At 42.5% G+C, this 25,316-nt stretch overlaps 1 protein-coding gene across 5 annotated transcripts in view; it reads left to right on the forward strand.

Annotated features, from left to right (window-relative positions):
* Positions 1 to 25,316, forward strand: part of LOC123993226 (5-hydroxytryptamine receptor 4-like) — a 147,780-nt gene that overhangs the window by 97,104 nt on the left and 25,360 nt on the right. For 2 of the 5 annotated variants that reach the window (XR_006831400.1, XM_046295134.1), the window contains exon 7: positions 2,884 to 2,935. The exons of 2 other annotated variants lie outside the window; for them this stretch is intronic. Coding sequence is in view for 2 of the 3 variants with exons in the window: in XM_046295134.1 (XP_046151090.1) it covers positions 2,884 to 2,887 (4 nt within the window). In the remaining variant the exon portion in view is untranslated. Of the gene's footprint in view, positions 1 to 2,883; positions 2,936 to 18,804; positions 18,873 to 25,316 lie in introns of those variants that run through there. One more of the 5 variants, XM_046295135.1, reaches the window with a different exon arrangement.

Raw genomic sequence — 25,316 nt, forward strand, 5'->3', positions numbered from 1 at the left:
AATATGGGTCGGATGGGCATCATTTGAAAGCGTGTTATATTGCCAACCTGACTAGCTAAGCTATAAAATATGACATTAGTGTTTGGCTTTCACAATGCAATTCAGGGAAACATAGTAATTTTGGTGCGCATAGAAAGGAGTCATGAGCGCATTCATTAGACAAACAGGCTCATTCTGTTCAGAACAACGCAGGGGTTGACGCCATGTCACCTTGTAACTGTACATCAAACATTGTGATCATACATTTTGACTCTGTATACGACATGAGTTTTATGACATGGATATGTGAAGTGCGCATTTGGAAGCACGGGTGTTTGGCTTGCTTGAATGACTTCAAAGTGGTATTTATTATGATCATCAACAATCTCATCTTTCAAAATAGAAAGAGTCTTCTTCATTTACAGTATTTCCTTCACTCAGACAACAAAAATGTTCTACGGTTGCCTAGTTAGAGGGAGGGATGGGGGGAAACTTCTTGTCAGGGTGGGCATTCTAGTTTCGTTATTTCTATGTTTTCTATTTCTTTGTCTATCGTTGTCTCTGATTGGGAATCATACTTAGGCAGCCTTTGTCCCACTTGTGTTTTGTGGGTAGTTGTTTTCTGTATATGTTATGCACCTTACAGAACTGTTTAGATTTTTTTCACAGTGTTATTTTGTTCAAGTGTTTTGGTTAATAAAGAGTCATGAACACTTACCACGCTGCGTTTTGGTCCGGTCCTCATTATGACGAGAGCCGTGACATCACGTGAGGTGCTCAAGTTCATAACGGCAGTAAGTCTAAACCCATACAGTGTTGTGAAGTGCAGAGCCAGAGGTCTGACTTAATTCATAGCAAGTTACTGTACAGCCACTGCGTCCCAATTTAGCCGATTTTTCTGTACCTAAACCTGCCATTTTAAACCTTTATACGTGTACGAGTGTAAAGGGCTACCTCAAGTGTGTAAGATTGTGTTTTTGTATGAAGTTATTTCAGAAAACTCTGTTATGTGTAAATGTATGTTAATGTACCATTAAAGTAGATCTTGAATTTCTAAGTTAAGTGTTTTATAATGCAAATGTATATTTTACCAACTTGGAGGCCGCAGTAAAGAGTGCTATTGTTGAAAGTGATGACAGGCTGTCCGTACTAACAGACCTTAATTGAAAGCATGAACGTTTTTAGTTTAACAACGTTCTCCTTCGCCACTGGAGTCTGTTCTGTAAACAGAACATGTTGAAAGTATCTCCAGATTGAAAAATATAAATTACCATGAAATAATCTACACAATGTCCCTGCAAAAAATCTTTGTCTTCTGTTTGGAAACTCTGGGTGAACATAAATTCTGGTTTAGCTGGTGGAGCTGTCAGCAGGTTAATCTAGTTGATTAACAGAGGAGTGAATTATGCTCGGCTGTCTGTTGGTCGGGGCAGCTGTGGCGAGTCGTGAGGTGAGGCAGCTATAGACCTGGGAGAATGAGTTAAGTGGAAGGAACCCAGGCTAATCAGTGATTATCAAACGCAGCAGAATGAGTTTAAAACACAGGCCCTATTTACCATCTCATCCTGTCTTCAGTCTGTAGGGCCCTGCACCCAGACAGACTCTATCAATGCATCCTTCACTCTTATCTTTGACTAAAATGAAGGATGCATTGTTAATATATATATGATAGTAAATAAATAATAATAATAATAATTTTATATTACATCTATAGTGATTTTCATAGAAAATGAAAGCGCTTCAAGAGCAAAAAACAAGCAAGCAATATATGATGACCGGTCAACCAATAGGCCAAGTCTTTGAAAGCTACGTCCTCCGAAGGTAGAGGGGGTCAATTCATGGCTTAAGCAAAGGGAGCTAGACAGAGGATGGTAGATGATGGTGATGGAGTCTGCTGATGATCTTGTATTGTCTTATTGACTCTGGACTTCTCCTCTTCCACTCTGTGTAGCAACCTAGAGGTTGAAAGCTCACCACACAAAGTTCAGAATAGTAGCCAGTCGCCCTCTCTATGAGCCCTCTGCTTCAGCACTGCTGGATTCCTCGGTCTCCCATTTCTCTTACACTTCAGGCCACTCCTCAAATTATGTTCTCAAAAGATCAGGAATTGGCAGCCAGATGAAACAAAGATGGTATTGTTTCCATGTGTTTTTCAAACAAAAGCTAGCTAGCCAAGCCAAAAAAGTGTTAACCTGCCAGTCAATCTGCAAATCAGTGGCTCCAAAATGCCAGATATGTGCAATAAAAACTAAATGTTATAAAAAACTAAAGAGCTGATTAAAAACAAAACCATTAAAAACACCTAAAAATATGTACACGTTTACAGGAGCTCTGTGCTTAGGCTTCCACTAGGGTGCCATGTCAACTATATACATTTTATCCATCTTGGCAGCCAGGTTTGGACACGTTGCACCTGATTCCTGGTAACTCCCCAAACACCTTTACCCAGATGTTAATAAAAAAGATGGGTAATAGAATGTATTAAGTGCTGTCAAGGGGGCAAGATCCAGGCTCTAGTTGTATACTACGCAGGGTGCCAGGTAGAGATACTGGAGGAACACTGAAAGTTGTTGCACAATTTACACAAATTGGGTGGAATTTGCTGCTGACTGCACCCCCACAGCTTTTGTAATAACACTAATTACCACACCTAATGGGAAGAAAGGTCAAGTTTGGGATTTTGTTCTAGATGATTACCTCTGATGCTGTATGAATTAAAATGGAATAGAACAGCATGAGTGAGCACAACACAGTCCGCAATGATGTACTCAACTGAACATCAGCGGTGGAGAAATAAACGTAGCAAAAAAGATTACATGACTAAGTGATGAATTCCAAATGGGAACAAACGAATGAAATGAAAAATAAGCACGTTAACTCATAATTATCTTCTGTCTTTTGCAGGTAATTGGGTCGTTCCACCAATTCGATGCCTTTTGAGAAGTGTAACTTGGAAGTACGTAACTTTTGATTTCACCTAATTTTTTACATTCTGTCATATATTTTACTTCATAAAAAACGAATTTTGCCATCTCAAGAGGTTAAATAAACAACTGTACTTTAGTAAATGCCTATTAAGTGCCAAATAAAGTAACATGGTTGACCGTAACAGGGTTGACCGTAACAGGGTTGACCGTAACATGGTTGACCGTAACAGGGTTGACCGTAACAGGGTTGACCGTAACAGGGTTGACCGTAATAGGGTTGACGATTTCATCTTAAATCAACCATAAATCCCCTCGTGACGGGGTGAATGGCTTGTTGTGTGCAATAGGGACTGGCAATTGAATGCAACTTCACAAAAAATATCAAATTTATAAAATATTTCTAGCCTGTCAATCTATGGGTAACAGGGTTGACCTGATATACTCAACCCAGTAAGTTTTCCACCACAAAACACCAGGCCAAAAATGGCCAAAAAGACTAGAACCAGCTCACCTAATTTTACACTATGATTAGACTATCATATGTTTTTCTTTAGATTTTTTTTTGAAAGGAATAGTTTCACCATTTTAAAACGAGAGTTCAGTTGACGTATAGTAACAGAGTTCAGCTTAAAATGAGGGACAGACATAATTGAACACTAATCAAATGAAATAAATATAATCATCAGAAATTTATTTGGGTCAAGCACCAAAATAACTAGGACTTTACAATCATGTTGAAACTCTGAAATGTTTTTGATTAAGTGGGTTGAAATCTCCCTAGAAGTAGGGTTACAAAATTCCAGAAACCCTCCAACTGGGTTTTCGTACAAAACCAGGGAATTTATTGAAAGCCTTATTTGTCATTATTGAATGGAAACTATTCTAAAATTCTACTTAATTTAGAATATTTGTACACATAGAAAAGGTGTGATTTATCTAACAATCCTACGAGCGTCATACGCACACCGGTAGGATATAACCATTGATAAAAATATAAATTGTTTTCAGCCGTAGTGCTCATGCATGAGCTTGGCTACTAGCAGTGGTTGAAAAAGTACCCAATTTTCATACTTGAGTAAAAGTAAAGATACCATAATAGACAATTCGCACAGTAAAATACTACTTCAGTAAGTCTAAAAGTATTTGGATTTAAATATACTTAAGTATCAAAAGTAAATGTAATTGCTCAAATATACTAAAGTATCAAAAGTGTAAATCACATCAAATTCCTTATATTAAGCAAACCAGATGGGACGATTTGTTTTTTATTTATTTACGGATTGCTAGCAGCACACTCCAACACTCTGACATAATTTACAAACTAAGCATTTGTGTTTATTAAGTCCACCAGATCAGAGATATTAGGGATGACCAGGGATGTTCTCATGATAAGTGTGTGAATTGGACCATATTACTGTCCTGCTAAGCATGCAAAATGTAATGAGTACTTCTGGGTGTCAGGGAAAATGTATAGGGTAAAAAGTACATGATTTTCTTTAAGAATGTAGTGGAGTAAAAGTTGTCAAATATAATTAGTAAAGTAAAGAACAGACCCCAAAAAGCTATTTAAGTAGTACTTTCAAGTATTTCTACTTAATCTTAAGGATCTCTACAGATCGGTGTCCCACCCGTGGAACGGTTGAGCTAACGTAGGCTAATACGATTAGCATGAGCTTGTAAGTAACAAGAACATTTCCCAGGACATAGACATATCTCATATTGGCAGAAAGCTTAAATTCTTGTTAATCTAACTGCGCTGTCCAATTTACGGTAGCTATTAGAGTGAAATAATACCATGCTATTGTTTGAGCAGAGTGCACAGTTTTGAACTTAAAGTTATTAATAAACCAATTAGGCACATTTGGGCAGTCTAGACACACTATTTTAAACAGACATGTAATGGTTCATTGGATCATTCTAAAATGTTGCACATGCACTGCTGCCATCTAGTGGCCAAAATGTAAATTGCAACTAGGATGGAATAATACATTATGGCCTTTACTTGCAGTTCAAAGATGATGGTACAAAAAAATGATGTTTTTATCTTTGTATTATCTTTTACCAGATCTAATGTGTTATATTCTCCTACATTCCTTTCATATTTCCACAAACGTCAAAGTGTTTCCTTTGAAATGGTATCAAGAATATGCATATCCTTGCTTCAGGGCCTGAGCTAGAGGCAGTTAGATTTGGGTATGTCATTTTAGGCAAAACACATTTTTTAAAAGGGGTAGATTCTTAATTAAGTACTTTACACCACTGGCTACACCCCGATTTAACCATATATGCTCAAAATCATATTTTTAAAGCCTGTGTGGAATATACAATGCCATACCATGAAATTCTATGTCAAATGTTTACGGGACTGAAATAGAGATGGTAGTGTCAGAAATTGAGTACAACCAAAGGGTTTTATTTGGCTCAATCAGTTGTGGTTTGACAGTAAAAAAAAAAACATAGCTACAAAGACAGGACCATTAGGACATTTCAAGTTGCTTTAGCAATGGCAAATATACTTCAGATGAGTAGGCAGCACACACCAATATGCCATCCATCCTCAACAGGTCCATCATATAGGCGTACTGGCCAACATTGCTGTTCTGCAAAATGAACGAGTCGTGCGTTCCACCTGGCCACCACCTTCAGCAGTGTTTTTTGCCCATCACATCACCTGCACAATAAGAGTTTTCTGTTTACATAGTTGAACTCGTTTTGGGATGGTGCTTTTGTGCGGTGTGGGTGCTGTCTGTTACTCCGTTCGTATTTGGGAACTCATTAACGACAAATAAATCCTTCTTGACTTCCACTTTGTTGTGCTACGGTGTATGGAAATGTTATGTTACAGTTCGTTTTGCTGATGATTGCATCCAAAACATTGGCCCATCGAGGGATGTGAGATGCTGATCGGCAAGCTCCCACTGAAAAGTGGCCAAAACCCCAAGGGTGGATAGCACTTTGATGTGTATCGGAATGGCATGTGTTTACCTTTCTCAAGTAGGTCTTCAATTCTCGTAAAGATCCTATAAGATTGGTTTGCAAAAATGTGCTTTCTGAGAAGTGCAGCTTGTGCCAAATCTTCCAACAGAGCAAGATGAGCCATCTCTCATTCCATTTCCCATTATCTCAGTCTTTTATAGTATTTCTAAAATGGTTTTACTTTCACACGTGCCTCTAATTTCACAGATTACTGTACTTGTGGTCAAATGATATATAGCCTATCTGTCACGCCTTGGTCATTGTATCTTGTGTTTTTGTTATATGTTTGGGTAGGCCAGGGTGTGACATGGGTTTATATGTTGTATTTCGTATTAGGGTTTGTATTAATTGGGAGTGTGTATGATTAGGGGTGTGTCTAGTTAGGCTTGGCTGCCTGAGGCGATTCCTAATTGGAGTCAGCTGATTCTAGTTGTCTCGGATTGGGAACCGTATTTATGTAGCCTGAGTGCGCGTTGTATTTCGTGGGTGATTGTACCTGTCTTAGTGTTAGTCACCAGATAGGCTGTATTAGTTTCATTCGTTTGTTGTTTTCTTCTTCTTCCGTTATTTCATGTACCGTATTAGCTTTATTAAAAGTCATGAGTAACCTACACGCTGCATTTCGGTCTGACTTTCTACAAACAACAGACTAAGATCATTACAGAATCACCCACCACAATTCACAGACCGAGCAGCGTGTGAACTGGCAGGAGCTAAAGGAGGACGATATGGACGGCAGAAGCAGGGATTATACGACGTGGGAGGAAATCGACAGGTGGGCAGCCGACCCAGAGCGAGTGCAAGAGCCCGCCTGGGATTCCCTACAGCAATGCGAAGAGGGCTATACACGTATGGAATCGAGAAGGAAAGCATTGCTATACAGAGCGAAAACTGAAGGTAACAGGGGAAAGCGCAGAGAGAGAGTGGCTGAGTCAGGAAACAGACCTGAGCCTACTCTCCCTGTTAATCGTGAAGAGCAGTTGCAATGGGAGAGAATGCATCATTTGGAGATTTGGACATGGGAGGAGGAATTAGACGGTCAAGGACCCTGGGAGCAGCCGGGAGAATATCGCCGTCCCAAGGAGGAAATAGAGGCAGCTAAAGCGGAGAGGCGTATGTATGAGGAGGCAGCACGGCGACGCGGTTGGAAACCGGAAAAACAGCCCAAAAAAATTATTGGGGGGGAGCTAGAAGGGAGAATAGTTATGCCAGGTAGGAAACCTGCGCATACTCCCTGTGCTCACCGTTGGGCTAGAGAGACCGGGCAGCCACCGTGTTATGCTATGGAGCGCACGGTGTTTCCAGTGCGGGTGCAGAGCCAGCTGCGACTCATACCAGCCCTTCCTATTGGCCGGGCTAGAGTGGGCATCGAGCCAGGTAAGCTTGGGCAGGCTCAGTGCTCAAGAGCTCCAGTGCGCCTGCACGGTCCGGTCTATCCAGAGCCACCTCTACACACCAGTCCTCCGGTAGCAGCTCCCCGCACCAGGCTTCCTGTGCGTGTCCTCGCGCCAGTACCACCAGTTCCAGCACCACGCACCAGGCCTCCAGTGCGCCTCGCCTGTTCAGCGCAGCCAGTGCTTTTCTCCCCTCCTACGCTGCCGGAGTCTCCCGCTTGTTTAGCGCAACCAGAGCTGTTCTCTTCTCCTGCGCTATCGGAGTCTCCCGCCTGTTCAGCTCAGCCAGAGCCTTTCTCCTCTCCTGCACTGCCGGAGTCTCCTGTCTGTCCAGCGCCACCAGTGCTCCCAGTCGGCCCAGCGCGTCCAGTGTGCCTCGCCTGTTCAGCGCAGCCAGAGCCTTTCTCCTCTCCTGCGCTGCCGGAGTCTCCTGTCTGCCCAGCGCCGCCAGTCGGCCCAGCGTCACCAGTCTGCCAGGATCCGCCAGGAGTGCCAGTCTGCCAGGATCCGCCAGAAGTGCCAGTCTGCCAAGATCTTCTAGATCGGCCAGACAACCTGAATCATCCAGGTCCACCAGCCAGCCTGGATTTACTGGAGCCTACTACCTGCCTGAGCTTCCTCTCAGTACTGAGCTTCCTCTCAGTACTGGGCTCCCTCTCTGTACCGGGCTCCCTCTCAGTACCGAGCTTCCTCTCAGTACCGAGCTTCCTCTCAGTACCGGGCTTCCTCTCAGTACCGGGCTTCCTCTCAGTACCGGGCTTCCCCTCAGTACCGGGCTTCCCCTCAGTACCGGGCTTCCCCTCAGTACCGGGCTTCCCCTCAGTCCCGGGCTGCTTCGGTCCCGGGCTGCCCCTCTATCCTGAGTTGCCCCTCTATCCTGAGTTGCCCCTCTATCCGGAGTTGCCCCTCTGTCCCGAGCTGCCCCTCTGTCCCGAGCTGCCCCTCTGTCCCGAGCTGCCCCTCAGTTATGTGGGGATCAGGGTGAGGACTATTAGGCCATGGTCGGCGGAGAAGGTGGATTATCCTAGGACGCGAAGGGGAGGAACTAGGACATTTATGGAGTGGGGTCCACGTCCCGAGCCAGAACCGCCACCATGGACAGACGCCCACCCGGACCCTCCCTATGCTCTTGAGGTGCGTCCCGGAGTCCGCACCTTAGGGGGGGGTTCTGTCACGCCTTGGTCATTGTATCTTGTGTTTTTGTTATATGTTTGGGTAGGCCAGGGTGTGACATGGGTTTATATGTTGTATTTCGTATTAGGGTTTGTATTAATTGGGAGTGTGTATGATTAGGGGTGTGTCTAGTTAGGCTTGGCTGCCTGAGGCGATTCCTAATTGGAGTCAGCTGATTCTAGTTGTCTCGGATTGGGAACCGTATTTAGGTAGCCTGAGTGCGCGTTGTATTTCGTGGGTGATTGTACCTGTCTTAGTGTTAGTCACCAGATAGGCTGTATTAGTTTCATTCGTTTGTTGTTTTCTTCTTCTTCCGTTATTTCATGTACCGTATTAGCTTTTTTAAAAGTCATGAGTAACCTACACGCTGCATTTCGGTCTGACTTTCTACAAACAACAGACACACAATGAAAATACAATTCAATCAAAAAATTATTTAATTATTACTCACAATTGCATACATTTTCAACCGACATTTTCCCCATTCTAAGATTGACAAGCAGTTCCCATATTCCACCACTTGGCACCATGCGTACAATTGTGTGGTTAGATTTACGCACACTCTCAAGCAAGTGTTCACATGGATAAATCTCACACTTTGTGTGGAAATGATCCCACACTTGGTTTACATACAGATTTGTGCCTACGCATGATTGATAAATGAGGCCCCTGGAATGTTGCAACTGTACCTAGAAGTGGGCACAGGGTTGGGGACATGTCAAAATACAGAATTTTGGCTCTTTATTTAGCAAGCCCTTTATTCATATCAAAAAATCTGTTTCATTGAATTCTACAGTACATTTGTCTATATTAAAGGGCACTTCATTTAATATATCAGGCTTTTAAAATTCAATATTGGTGCACAACTTCTACTTAAAATATCAAAGGGATGCAAAAAAACACTCTTTTATGAGTAAATGAGAGAAACAGTTAAGCAATAAATGACAGCAATAAATGCCAGTGTGGTCTAATATTTCATGACCTGTTCGAGAGTCATCAGTTTCGCTCTTCTGGGACGCATGGGGTTAAACACTGGTTGGTGTGATGCTCACAGGAGCTGACATGTACCCAGATGTAGGGGTCAGATTCTTATCTACCGCAGAATGAACGGGGCACATCTCTCCTCCTAGTCGCCCTTCTCTCTCAGCATGCTCCGACCTCACCTGACTCCTAACCACAAGATCACACAGCTTCCTTTAATTCTTCCCTTCTTTCTATTCAAGCAGTCACGCCTGATGCAGTTCCAGTCAATTGTATGTAAACAAATCGGGAAATGCAGGGATGTGAAGCCTTGACCTTCAGAGTAGTAGAGACAGGCCTTTTTGACTCCTGAGTAAAAGCAGATGAAATTGCACCCGGTTATTCAGCTGACCCATTGTGTCAATCTCAAATCTACAGGAACATTACAAGCATATGAGATTTCTGGCAATAAAATCATACATGTTACAAAATGCGTTGTATTGTAAGAAATCAATTGTTCAGTATTAATGCTGATATCTGCAATCTGATAATGTGCAATGTGCATAATAGCCTGTTACGGTTTTAATGGGAAAACACAGAACCCTAAAGCCATTGGTAGTATCAGACTGTTTTATGTGATATATTGTGATTTTATTACTGCCCAAGCACAACTAATAACATTCATAATGTTTTCTCCAGAGTCTACTGAGCCTTTAACTTACCACGTCCTCACCCCGTCGGCCTAGTAGTCGTGTTATTCTCCGAGGAGCCATATTTCTAAGTTATGTCAAGTGAGTGTGGAGACAGAGGCCAGGCCAGACAGTCATCCTGTCTGAGGCGCAAGCAGCCACTATTTGTGTTGGTTCATGCTCCCTGGCTCCCCTCAGTGTGCTATAAATTACATCTATTATGATTTACATTTTAAGTTAAGCTTTGACTTAATAGGGAAAGTCAATCATTTTATGATGTTTCGCTACTTACAATTACCAACCATTACAAAATCCACTTCAAAAGGGAGTTGTTGGAGGGATTTTGTGCTTGTGTAAACACATTAGACTTTCATCACAGGGACAGCTCTTGAGAGATTAAAATGTTACTTTTTTCACACTTTAAAAGACTATGTTTCAAAGATGGTACTGACTGTTTCCCTTGCCTCTCAGTATTGACCCCTATACATACTTCAAAGCTCTAAGGATGTAGGTGCATCATTTTTGTTAAAAAATAAATTATAATCTGCCCACGTTTGGGCTATTATAAATATATAAAACTGAAAGGGTTGCTGTTTTTCAGACCTGGAACAAAGGTTTTTGATGCATTATTCAGTCTACACTCCCGCAAGGTGTCTTACCTCGAACAAGGCCTCGTCTTTGACCTGCTCCTTTATTTATATGTGTGAGGTAGAAGAGCGGTTATTGCGTGATTGTGGTAGAAACTAATCCTTGGCCAAAGTGAGAGTAGGGAGAACGCGTGAAGAGGAGATAAACCACACTGCACCATGGTGCCACATCCTGAACCAACAGCAGTTTTATGCTCCAGGGCTAATAGGGAAGATATATGGGGCAGTTGAGAGAGCAGAGCCAGCAAAGCCCAGTCTGGGCCTACATCTTGCTTCCTCACAATCTACAATGCTACAGCAATGAAAGCTCACCCCTAAGCTTAGCGTTATTCTGGGGTGGGGGGGTGGGGGTGGGGGGGGGTAGTATGTGGTGATGCTAAGAAAACATGTACAGTCTCACGGACGTGGGCGCTGCTAGTGAGCACCGGGTGGCATTGCAGATCAGTTTCACTGTGGTGGGGGTTTTAAACCCACTCTGTTTAGAATGATCAAATGCCCTTGCACTCCGGTCATATTGAATACCAAGCAGTCTATCAAATAACATAGACATATTTTAAACAGATATTAGATATACTGTTTTCCCCAATGTACTGTATACTGTAAGCTATGGTATTGGATATAATATATATATATATATATAATATATCTCTGGGTTAGAAGTTAGAAGTCTCTACCAGATGCAGTGTTGTCCCCTCCCCCCCCCTCCCCGGGGTATTTGACCTCAATTTCACAGATTGCTTAACAGCTCAATCAGGTAGCACATACGACACTGAGCAGCATATTGTATGCAATTTGTAATACTTCCTATACTCACTCAGTCTGCATCTGGATGATTGGTTCTGGTGGAATGGCTTTGAAACAATGCCACATATACAGTCGGCGTATGTGTCAGGTCTGGACCAGACAGTGTCTGGACCAGACAGTGTCTGGACAGCGTGGAGAGTGTCTGTTTTGTTTTGTCTGCAGAAATACCGTGACAGGAGTATGACATTGTCACCTGGCACCAGAATCGCATAGAAAGACATTACATTATGATCACAAACGAAAAAACAAGTTTTCTGATTCAGTAAACCTATTTATGTGCTAAAGATAATGTTTAAAGCATCTGGATTTCTGAGTGAGATTTCTGCATCGAGAGTTATTGTCAGGCGTGTGCGTACTGATGGTGAAGTCGGGTGCAGAAGAGTAGAGAATTGTGAACAGGCGCACACTTTATATCCTCAGGAGGAAGATTACAGACTACAATCAATCTTCGTGAAATAACACGGAAATAACGAACGCCAGCCTGGTGCGTTACTAAAACATGTAACACACAAACAATATCACACAAAGACGTGAGGGGGGGGCAGAGGAATAAATACATTCAGTGTAATTGGGGAATGTAAAGCAACTGTGCAAAACAAGACAATACAAATGGATAAATGAAAAATGGAGTGGCTATGGCTAGAAAGACGGTGGCGCCGACTGCCGAACGCCGCCCGAACAAGGAGAGGAGCCGACTTCGGCGGAAGTCGTGACAGTTATAATAAACCTCATTTCTCCTTACCATAACATCAATCAATACTGAACGTTTGTAAGTTTATCCAAGGACCTTCATCAATTACCATATCATGGCTGAGGAACATCAATCAATGTATGTAAGGTTATCTGAGGACTCGGCCATGTTCCTGACTGGGAAAGGCTCATATCGAAAGAGGTCATGCGCGTGATATTCTTTAGACCGTAGGCTCTATTCTAACTCCATTGTAAATCTAAGGGCTGGTGGTAGCACTGTAAGTCCGGGGGTGTGTCAAAAATATGTTTGCTATTGAAACAGATGGAATTAAGAGCACAATAGGAAAGGGCTGGATTTTGATTTAATAAACAAGTTGTAGGCGTGACAAGGTCTTGACCACTCACTGGCTAATCAAGGCCTTCCATGGCTTAATACTACATGTGTTCCGTCTCAAGTTCTGTAGGTTAATGATGGTCTTTGCATTGTCATCAACTCCAATTTGGCTGGGGGCCAATGGAATTTCCCGTCCTAGTCCATTGTAGATTGATTCTACAGTTTATTAAATAGCATAGGCTACAGTGACGTGTGATAGCACGTCATACATTTTTACAATATAGCAAATTTTGACTTTACAGCTGGCCTATCTAAGAGGAAATCGCTCAGTTATGCCTCCAGGACAAGACTCATGACATTAAACATCAACATGCCAACAAGTATAGACCTTTACGCATTGCACATATCCTCGAATAAAAAAATACTAGGCTCCCGTGAAGTGTATTATATGTGTGAGGCACGTTCTCAATAAGCAGACATAGCCGAGGCATACCGTTGATATTACGTTATAGGACTATATATTTGTAATATGTTTAGATGAGCTCGTCTTTGGTAACCGGCCAAGAGGCAGTCTTTGAAAATGGGGATGGATACAAGCCGAATGCAATATGCACTGCAGGACCTATGTGAATAATGCAAAAGCCTCACGAGTAGAACATTTAGAAACCTTTAATGGATAGGCTACTTGGCTAATGGATGGTTAGGATAAGAAGGACACCAGATGCATTGCTGTTGAACCAGCTTTTGTTAGAGTATGGTAAGGGTAGCCTACTAAGGACTTAATTGTTTTAATCAAATGAAACAATGTTGCTACATACAAGGTTTACAGGCACAAAAAGCACATCTCTTGTACCATGTGCATATGGGCACTGCACGTCAAGACTGGAAAGGCTGCGCTTCCATTGTCAAAAGCCATGCCATAACCAACCGCGACACTGCTAAATGTCCGCACAGACTGCGGTTGTAGCCGTCTTATGCCACGATTTCTGCCGTCCCAGACAAAATGTCCAGGTCGTAAAACGATTGTCGGACATCTTCACTCGTTCAGTGTGACAGGGTCTCGGTCTGACTATTTAAATACCACTATGTGCTGTTTTAGGCTCTGACAAACGTCTGTCAGTTTACGCAATTTTGCGCCTTTATCGTGTAGTGTGGCTGGTGTTAGTTTCAAATTTGAATGTCATATGCACAAGTACCGTGAAATGTCTTTCTTGTAAACTCAAAATCCAACAATGCATTAATCAATAACAATGTATTACTAGCAAAAACACACAAGAATTAAGAGTAGGGAATATGAAATACACAAAGTAAGTAAGCATACTATATACAGGAAATATTAAACTCAGTTCCAATACCATATTTACATGTAAGTATAAGATAGACAGAGTAGCAGCAGCTTGCATGTTAGTGGGTGCAGTGGTGGAAAAAGTACCCAATTGTCATACTCGAGTAAAAGTAAATATACCTTCATAGAAAATGACTCAAGTGAAAGTTACCCAGTAAAATACTACTTGAGTAGAAGTATCAAAGTAAATGTAATTGCTAAAATATACTTAAGTATCAAAAGTATAAGTATAAAACATTTTAAATTCCTTACATTAAGCAAAGCAGACAGCCACGTATTCTAGGTTTTGTATTTATTGACAGATAGCCAGGGGCACACTCCAACACTCAGACATCATTTACAAACGAAGCATGTTGAGTCCGCCAGATCAGATGCAGTAGGGATGACCAGGGATGTTATCCTGATAAGTGTATGAATTAGACCATTTTCCTGTCCTGCTAAGCATTCAAAATGTAACGAGTATGTGTGGGTCTCAGGGAAAATGTATGGATTAAAAAGTACATCATTTTCTTTAGGAATGTAGTAAAGTAAAAGTAGTTAAAAATATAAATAGAAGTACAGATACCCCAAAAAACTACTTTGGTAGTACTTTAAAGTATTTTTTACTTAAGTACGTCCATCCTGATTCTACACGTTTCTTTGTGGTAGAGGTGGACGCGTCAGACACTGGAGCAGGGGTGGTCCTTTCACAGCAAAATGAAGGGAACAAGAAACTGCACCCATGTGCCTTTCTTTCCAAGTGGTTCTCACCAGCGGAACGCAACTACGATGGAGGCAACTGGGAGCTCTTGGCAGTTAAGTGGGCCCTTGATGGGTGGAGACACTGGTTGGAGGGGGCACCTCATCCATTTCTGATCTGGATGGGACCATAAGAACTTGGTCTCCCTTTAAGAAGCCAAGAGGTTGAACGCTCGCCACGATAGGTGGGCTCTGTTTAACAGTAGCATATCATCCGAGATCCAAGAATCAGAAAGCAGACACCCTATCCCGCCAACACAATGTCTCTAACAAGGAGAGGGACTCCGAGCCCATCATCCCCAGCTCCCGCATTGTGGTCCCCATGTTATGGAGTTTTGAGTCCACCGTCCAACAAGCGCAAACCCGAGAACCTGACTCCAGCGGGGGTCCCTCTAACATGTTTATGTTCCGCGAGCAGCCCGTTCCCAAGTACTACAATGGGACACTCCTCTAAATTAACTGTGCATCCAGGGGTTAATCAGATTCTGGAGTTCCTGAGACGGAAATTCTGGTGGCCCAACATGATTGAGGATGTGAGATCCTTCTTTACGGTCTGCTCCACTTATGCCCAAGGCAAGTCCTCACGACAGCGACTGGCTGGGTTGCTCCAACCTCTGCCCATACCCAGCCAGTCCTGGTCCCACCTGTCCATAGACTTTATTACAGGGTTACCCCCATCCCAAGGGCTTACCACTATCCTGGTAGTTGTCAATTGGTTTTCCAAGGCAGCCCATTTCATCGTCAATTTGCCCTCACAGAGGTAGACCGCTGATCTCATGATTACTCATGTCCTTCGACTACAGACTTCCTCAGGACATTGTCTCGGCTCTCGTTGGTCCCAGTTCGTTGCGCAGTATTGGAAAGCCTTCTACTCCCTGTCGGTGATGTCGGGGAATCTCTCCTCGGGGAATCTCTCCTCGGCGTTCATTGGACGATGTCTCCGCACCTGGATCAGAGCACGATCCTCCTTGCTCCGCTCCTCTGCCCGACACCAACACCAGGCAAACCAGCACCGAAGGCCTCTTTGGCTCCTCCGACCGGGGCAACAGGTGTGGCTGTCCACACGTGATCTTCCATTGCAGAAGCTCCATCCACGCTACATAGGACCATTCCAGAACCTGAGTCTCATCAACCCAGTCCCCTATCGTCTCCAGCTTCCCAGGTCTATGAGTGTCTGTCAATCCTTCCATGTCTCCTGTCTCAAGCTGGTAAGGACCAGTCCCTTCTCTCCACCCACAGCTGCCCCTCCGCACCCTCGACTTGTTGATGGTCGCCCGGCCTACGCTGTCTGGCGTCTGTTGGAGGCTTGTGGGTCTGAGGCACCCTGCAGTACCTGGTGGACTGGGAGGGCTACGGCCTACCCGGAATGTCCTAGATCCGGGACTTGTTCAGAACTTCAAATCAAAATTGTATTGGTCACATTCACATGGTTAGCAGATGCTAATGCGAGTGTAGCGAAATGCTTGTGCTTCTAGTTCTGACCATTCAGTAATATCTAACAAGTAATCTAACAATTTCCCAACAACTACCTCTTACACACAAGTGTAAAGGAAGGAATAAGAATATGTATATATGGATGAGAGATGGCCGAACGGCATAGGCAAGTTGCAGTAGATAGTATAGAGTACAGTATATACTTATGAGATGAACTTGTTTCCTCATTTAGTTCTTCTTCACCACGCTGTCTGTGTGGATGGACCATTTCAGTTTGTCCGTGATGTGTATGCCGAGGAACTTAAAACATTCCACCTTCTCCACTACTGTACCATCGATGTGGATATGGGGGTGCTCCCTCTGCTGTTTCCTGAAGTCCACGATTGTCTCCTTTTGTTTTGTTGAGTGTGAGGTTATTTTCCTGACACCACACTCCGAGGGCCCTCACCACCTCCTTGTAGGCCGTCTCGTCGTTGTTGGTAATCAAGACTACCACTGTAGTGTCTGCAAACTTGATGATTGAGTTGGAGGCGTGCATGGCCACGCAGTCATGGGTGAACAGGGAGTACAGGAGAGGGCTGGAGTACAGGAGAGGGCTGAGAATGCACCCTTGTGGGGCCCCAGTGTTGAGGATCAGCAGGGTGGAGATGTTGTTTCGTACTGTCACCACCTGGGGTCGTCCCGTCAAAGTCCAGGACCCAGTTGCACAGGGTGGGGTCGAGACCCAGGGTCTCGAGCTTGATGACGAGTTTGTAGGGTACTATGGTGTTAAATGTTGGGCTGTAGTCGATGAACAGCATTCTGGACCTACGTGCTGGTCGCCCTGGCTTGTAAGTAAGCATTTCACTGTAAGGTCTACACCTGCCAGTATGCCAATTTTTACATTATGAAATTGCAAACTAATGTACGTTTGACACTTAGCCCCAGCTGAAAATAGAGCCCATTGCCTAGAGCCTTTTTGCTTTTCTCGGCTCGGACAATTTAGTCAGTTAGACGTGACTTGACCCGGTGTTGTTCTTCTGCTGAGTCTGAGCCTGAGCTCAACCATCCAGAACGTTACAGCTGATAGCCCTCGCTGGGACCATTACAGAGGGATGCCCATTTGGTAACTCTCATACACCTTCCCCTTACAACAGTCTTTCAGCCAGTTTGTGCTGTCTTTTCCTGTGGACCTCACAGCAGTGTTGTTATAGAGCACATAGGGAAACAGTCCATTGTTGTATTCTTTGTACTGTAGATGAAAGTATCCTATCCACTCCTGTCTTTACCCAGCAGTGAGTTAAGTTGTGGTTTACTGAAGAAGAATGGCACCAAACAAGCAGCCGAGCCAGTTAGCACCTGATAGCCTTTTTGATTAAGGCTATGTGTATACTGTGTACATTCTCGTATTTGCTTTTACATGCCGAGCCCATAATGTACATCATTTGTGGTTTTATGTATGTGCTGCTAACCACACACATGACTTCAGGTTCAGATATAAAGACAGAGCAAGTCTGACTCGCCTGGTTTAAGGGTCTTTTGTTGTCCGTCTTATTACTTACGAGAGCCTTTTGCCATCTCAAACCTTCCTCTATATTGTTAGACACTGTAGATAGTTTTTTTTATAGACTTTTTCAACTACTTCTTCCATTTACTTTAATATTGGTGTGCTGCATTTTCTGTTTGTCCTTAATCCTTACGTCTATTGACGCACCGTGAAGTAACATAATAACAAAAAAAGTCTGAATCTGTCAGTTTAAGCTAGAGAATTTGTTTTGCTTGGGCTAGGTTTCAATCCACCACATCCACTCGATGGCCTTCTGCATCTGCAGTGGAAAGTGCCAGAGCTACAGCATTGTTTGTCAGACCAGGAGGCATCCCAAAAATCGGTCTTCTCATGAAAATGTCTGTAGCGTCCGAACAGGTTGGCCTACTAACTAAAGATGAGACTCTCACGAACACGATGGTGTTCTCCATTTGCTCTACGACCCCCACAAGCCCCACGGGACTCGTCTGATCTCGGTGCTGCCGATGTGCCAACTTCTGTCTGTAGCCCAAACCGTTCGGACTCTACAAACAACTATGACCCCACTATGGAAAGGGGAGATTCTCACGAACGCAATGTTTCTATCGGTTTTGCTCTACGACCCCCACAAGTGTCACAGGACTCGTCTGAATTTAATCTGGTACCGGTTGTCAGTTAAGGATTTGCTATTCATTGTGTTTCTATGGGCTATAGTAGTAAAAGCCCAATTCAATATTTTAGCAAATAATTTATTTTAGAAAACTGGATACCTACAGGGGTCTTAAAATTCAAAATTCAATAGCTAAATGATCCATGGTATGACCATCTTAAAACAATTCCTTATGTTAGCTTAGTGACCTGCGCGCGGACCTGTCTCCTAAAGTATCTTGCTGTATGTACACTAGCTGTGTGTTAGCAACTGCTGAATAAGTCACTTGGGTGTGGTCTAACCAGATTCCCCCCCCCCCCCCCACACTCATTCTCTCTCTCTCCCACTCCCCTTGTCTTCTCCTCTGCCTTTCTCCCCCGCTTCCTTGTTTTTCCCTCCCTCCCTCCCTCCCTCCCTCCCTCCCTCCCCCTCCCTCCCTCCCTCCCTCCCTCCCCTCCCTCCCTCCCTCCCTCCCTCCCTCCCGCTTTTTCTTTTTCTTCTCACCCTCTATCTGGACTTCTTCTGCCCCCTGCTCTTGCTACCATGTGCCGCCTCCTCCAGTGGCTGCTCCTCTGCCTCCAAACTCCTGCTCTGGTTCTGCAACACTAGGCCTGTTCCTGTCTAGTGCTGCTTGACAACCTCTCAAGTGAGTCTATTTCACACCTCCATACTCCCTCAACCTGCTCTGTGTTCTCTGTCAATCTCTCTGACATGCTAGTTCAGGTTACATGCATGATGTGAAGAGTGTGTGATGTGCATCTATTTCATTTTCTATTGCATTGTTTTATGTTCAATTGCACAAACTAAGAAATTATAGTTTTCTGTATTCTGTATTTTCTCTGTGTGTGCATGCATGTGGTTCTCTCCATGTCCTGAGAGAACTTGAAAGATCTCCCAAAACCGGCCAGTCAGACAGATTGTTTGTTGAGCCTGTTGAGTAGCTGAATAGGCCTGACTTGTTGCTAATCTCTTTTTGCCTGTTAATCTAATTCTGGCCTCTGATATAATCCAGTGGGCGCTATCTGCTTGATTAGATTGTAATATAAACTCTACAAGCAGTGTTGGGATGAGATAATTAATATATTACTTATTACGTTCAACAAAAGTAACATATTACCTAATAATGATGTATTACTTTGCGTTACTTTCATGGGAAAAAAACTCAGATTTCGGGCTGTTGGAAGGAGGTAGCAAGGTGAGCTGCATGCGCTGTACCAAATATAGGCTACTTACTCAGGTTTTGTCCTTTCATCTGTGGCGCTGCTTTCCTGTGCTAGTCTGCAAGTGCTGAGGTATCATATGGGCTGTTTAATTATTATTATATATTCTGTTAGCCAAACATCTGTACAATCAAATCGAAATCTTTCTCTCGTGCCACCAGTTCTGGTTAGACCGCACATACATGGACCAATAATGATGTATAGAGCCCACAATTGCCAATAGACGATGAAGCCCTCTATGTGGGCTTTGCTATCACAGAAGTGATCAATGGCAAGGATCAGAGGTGCACCCTCTATCAATTATTATTATTTTATTCATTTATGTACAGTATTTGATTTTTTTTGTACTTTGTACACCTTTTTTCTCCCCAATTTCGTTATGTACAATTGGTAGTTACAGTCTTGTCTCATCGCTACCACTCCTGTACGGATTGGGGAGAGGTAAATGTCGAGAGCCATGCGTCCTCCGAAAACACGACCACGCCAAGCCGCACTGCTTCTTGACTTACAACTCAATTCATCTGGAAGCCAGCTGCACCAATGTGTTGGAGGAAACAACGTACAGCTGGCGACCAAAGTCAGTATGCAAGGAGGCTTCCTCGGGTGGCTTCCCTCTATACATTCTTATGGACAGCAGCTGTTGTGACATTTCTCCAAACACATTTTCTCCATTCTCTCGAGAACTAAATGAGGAAACAAGTCGAGATCGGATCATGGAAACACGCTCGGCAGTGATATGGGCTCACCTTGCAATCTCTACAGGTATTGTTGCTGGAAGAACAGAGCCCTGATGTACTGTTTTGTTATGTCGAAACTTAGTTATTTCTGCTTCTGGAATAAAATATTGTAGACGATCTGAAACAATGGTATAAATAGCCAAGAGTTATAGCACTGGCTCATTAAATGGCAGTCTTTACAGTATCGGAATACGAGATGATTGACGATGAAAGCCTATGCACGATACTGTTTTCTTATTATCAGTCAAGAAATGGATCCCCAGAAAGACAGAACACCGTGCTTGAATAAGCACACTCGAAAATAGACGTACATCAACATATATAGTGCATATTAGTTATTCGATTGTTATTCCATTATACTGTATTGATAAGTGTTCTTGCATCGAATCCCTATAGATAACAAGCTGTGGGAGATGGAATACTAGCACATTCTAAACCACCTGCTAGGAGCATTACGTACTGTAGAGCCCCTCAAATTCAAATCTGGTCTTCGAAGCCAATGCTTTTTTCATTCTTCCCCTCTAAGAAGAATGAATTAGACCTAATTGTCAGTTAGAACAGAAAACCAGCAGGGGCGATTATCATGAAACCAGGTTTAACCATGTCTGTAGATAATACAGTTACAAAACCATGATGCATCTGCAAAAATATACTATCATTCTGAAGAGTAAGATGCATAGTTAATTGCTCTGTGTATTATTGTAAATACGTTTAGCATTTTCTTTTGAAGTTTGGACATTTTCACCCTTAATTTTCATTACCGAAATTTGTCCGGGTTAAATTCTCAGGTCATTTCATACAATTTTACTTTGCAAAAACCTAATTTATTTCAATAAAACACAAAGAATGTGGCTGTATTATGTCCAACATTAATAACAATGTTACTCTAGTTGAAATGTACATTAAATTATAATATTTATTACGGAAAATCATGTCTGTGGCCATGTTTCTCATTACGTAGCACTTTCAAGTTCCTGTAAGAATTCCGATCAGTATTTAAATAGTTGTATTCATCCATGATGCATCATCTGGAGGAGTAGCCCTTCGATGAGCACAAGTTAAGTTCATTTATTTGCTTATATGCCACCAGAATGAGGTTCTTAAACACACCCATTTACCTTCTCATTACCGAAATGGCTAAAAAGATTAAATTGGAAAGTGTCAGAAACATTACATTTTAACAACATGGAGGCATGAATGGGATTTAGTGATGTGGTCAATTGTTCAGATCAAATTTGATTGGTTAAATACACATATTTTGTAGATTTTATTGTGGGTGTCGCGAAATGCCTGTATTCCTAGCTCCAACAGTGCAGTAGTATCGAACAATTCACAACTATACACACCAATCTAAAATTAAAAGAATGGAATTAAGAAATGTATAAATATTAGGACGAGCAATGTCGGAGTGGCATTGACTAAAATACAGTAGAATAGAATACAGTATATACATATGAAATGAGTAAAGTAGTATGTAGACATTATTAAAGTAACTAGTGTTCCATTATTAAAGTGACCAGTGATTCCATGTCTATGTACACAGGGCAGCATAGGTACTGTTTGTTGACTCATGTCTGTCTCCTATTATTTGCCGATTGAGCTGAACACAAATGTATCATTACCACTTCATTTGCTGTTTTTTGGGGGGTAATGAGAACCTTTATTTCGGTAATGATAATAAGCTAAATGTAATGTATGGGTGTGCTGTGCTGGTGACTTTAATTTATTACTAGTTCCACTCCTTACACCTATTAAATATATTTTTGGAAAACATCAGTTATTTATTAGTAGGCTTTGTTAAATATTTTGTGCATAAACCCCGTTTAATTTAAAGCCACAATCTGGAGTTTGTGTTTCAGCAAGGAGCATCCCCGCCACTTAAATTAGAATATCCTATCACGGCTCAGGCTAAGACCCAGATGCAGACACAGGAGGCGGATCTCAGAGTTTATTACAGTACAAGGGGCAGGCAATCGGTAGGTCAAGGCAGGCAAAGAGTCGTAATCCAAATCAGAGTCAGGCAGGTACAGAACGGCAGGCAGGATCAGGACAGGTAGAAAGGTCAGAACTGGGAAGACGAGGAAAAGGAAAAACTAGAGCACAGGAAACACGGGAACACGCTGGTAGGACTTGACAAGACGAACTGGCAACAGATAAACAGAAAACGCAGGTATAAATACATGAGGTAATGGGAGACACCTGGTGGGGGTTGGAGTCAATCACAAGGCAGGTGAAACAGATCGGGGTGTGACATATCTCTGATTTTCTGTTTCACCTGTCTTGTGCTTGTCTCCACCCCCTCCATGTGTCACCCATTTTCCCCATTATCCCCTGTGCATTTATACCTGTGTTTTCTCTTTGTCTGTTGCCAGTTAGTCTTGTCTTGTAAAGCCTACCAGCGTATTGTACCGGACTTCTGTTCACTTTAGTCCCTGTTTTCTAGTTCTTCCGGTTTTGACCATTCTGCCTGGCCTGACCTTGAGCCTGCCTGCCGTTCTGTACCTTACAGACTCTGACCTGGATTACCGACCTCTGCCTGCCCTTGACCTGTGATTCAAACTGTCTGCATCTGGGTCTTATCCTGAGTTCTGATACAAACATGCAATTGCATCTTCGAAACCTGCTCATCTTTAGGAAATGTATATCTTTCATATACTTGAGACATTTTGGCTTAATTTGTTAACGTGACCTTTGTTCTTTATTCAAATACAGTGGGGCAAAAAAGTATTCAAAAAAGAAAATCACATTGTAGGATTTTTAATGAATTTATTTGCAAATTATGGTGGAAAATAAGTATTTGGTCAATAACAAAGGTTTATCTCAATACTTTGTTATATACCCTTTGTTGGCAATGACAGAGGTCAAATGTTTTCTGTAGTTTTTCACACACTGTTGCTGGTATTTTGGCCCATTCCTCCATGCAGATCTCCTCTAGAGCAGTGATGTTTTGGGGCTGTTGCTGGGCAACACAGACACAGACTTTCAACTCCCTCCAAAGATTTTCAATGGGGTTGAGATCTGGAGACTGGCTAGGCCACTCCAGGACCTTGAAATGCTTCTTACGAAGCATTGTGTCCATTGTCCTTTCTTTCTGTGCTCCCAAATGTTTAGATATGCTGCTAAAGTAACAAGACAGTTAGCTAGCTAGCTAATGAGGTAACATGATGAAACAAGGTATAAACAAATGCCCAGCCCGTGTGTGATTTTGGAACAACATGGTTTATGAACCAAAAAAATCAAACTTTTTGGTCCACCAGCCACTGTTGCAGGTAGATGGAAACCAATCACTCAGAATTCTTACCAGCCAATAAATGTATTCGCCATAATAATACCAAAAGCCCAAAGTCTCAAAATCACACTTTTTATAGAAACATAACATAATTGTATATTCTAAGGACAAAACAATGCTTAAACCACATCAGGGGACAACTTTTGAGGTCTAGGGAAGAAAATAATAAAAATAAACATTTGGGACCATATAGTTGCCCTTTAATTTCATTTGCGCAGCTCAAGAGACTGATGTTTGACTGGCTGTGTTTCTGCATGCGCGATAGCAGAGTTCACGAAACAAAAATACCCCCTATTGATGAAAATCATCATGATATGTCATTCTGCCAGTTAAGCCTACTTTGCAGTTAACATTTAATTTGGGAAGTTATATGGGAAAGCCTTTAGAAGTGACATTGCTAACTGGCAGGCAACCCCATGTCATTACATCTTCAGAAAGTTGTGTGTACAAATGTGACATATGAAAATAACAAAGATAGAACTGTGCATGGGGATTTTCTACACTCTGAGTCGATATTCACATAAGAAGGAATTCCCCTTGACAGCTGCCACAAATTGAGGGAAACAAACATTATTACCCATTGACCCACATTTTTAAATAATTATTATTATAATTATTTTTAATTTATTTAACTAGGCAAGTCAGTTAAGAACAAATTCTTATTTTCAATGATGGCCTAGGAACAGTGGGTTTAACTGCCTGTTCAGGGGCAGAACGACAGATTTGTACCTTGCCAGCTCGTATGCAGGTCGGCTGGCTATACATTCGTATCCCCCGTGGACCGGTTCGTACATAGATGCCTTTGCAGCCTGAATGGAGAATTGTTTATCTTCCTTAACTTGATTTAATGGCGAGAAGGTGGAAAAAATGATAAAATATTAATACTTTCTTTATGAAACACAATTTTCCACCACCATGCTATGGTGGCCTAATGCAACTTCCTGACATTGTGTACAGTTTTCAGACTAAGGGTAAATAACAGACTGCTGCAACTTGATTGGCTGAACAAGATGCACAACAATCTGGACTTGCGTTTAGCCACTCTAGCATGGTGGTGGAAAATGGTGTCTCCATAAAGATATTTAACAAATTTTCTTATGCCTTCTCACTATTAAATCGAGTTAAGGAGGAAATCAACGCCTTTGCAGCCTGAATGGAGAATGTTTTATGTATGAACCGGTCCACATGGGATACGAATATATAGCCTTCTGAGTATATTCCCTTTTGCCGGTTAGATGAAATGACAATCTGCCGGCCTTTAGGCTACGGCTCGTAATGCTCCCTCGTAGAGAGCCCTGTGGCTTCAGGTTATTTGGCATGGGAAATGTTGGGGACGCATTGTCCAAGTAGGCTATGCGTAGCTACTGTATGTGTGTGTAAAACATGTTAGAACTTGTTTAGTATAGTCTGTTTTTAACTCCTCTCACTACTCGTAGCTGTGTAATCTGTTTGTGTTGTTGGTATTGGCTATCTTAATGTTCTGGTCAGTAGCTAGCTAGCACTCGCATAGCTGCTAGCACTGTCATGAAACGGTATTAGGGAAGCCCGACAATATGACGTTTTGAGAGAATTAGTGAAAATGCTCGGGACCAGGCAATTTTGAAATGTAACCTTTTTAGATATCTTTCACTTTCTTATATGTAGTTTTGTAATTGACCCCCCAAAAAGTGCTTTTTGCTGTGAGCCAACCAAGGTGACCACAGGTTGTTTTCCCCAAAGACGGTGGGGCCACGACGTTCTAATGCGGATTGGGACTATAACCACAAATGAGCTTCACAGTAGAAAATGAGTTAAATGACTTCCACAACTTTCTTAACAATTCAGCCA

This window comes from Oncorhynchus gorbuscha, linkage group LG13 (genome assembly GCF_021184085.1).
Source record: "Oncorhynchus gorbuscha isolate QuinsamMale2020 ecotype Even-year linkage group LG13, OgorEven_v1.0, whole genome shotgun sequence".
NCBI classification, from domain to species: Eukaryota; Metazoa; Chordata; class Actinopteri; order Salmoniformes; family Salmonidae; genus Oncorhynchus; species Oncorhynchus gorbuscha.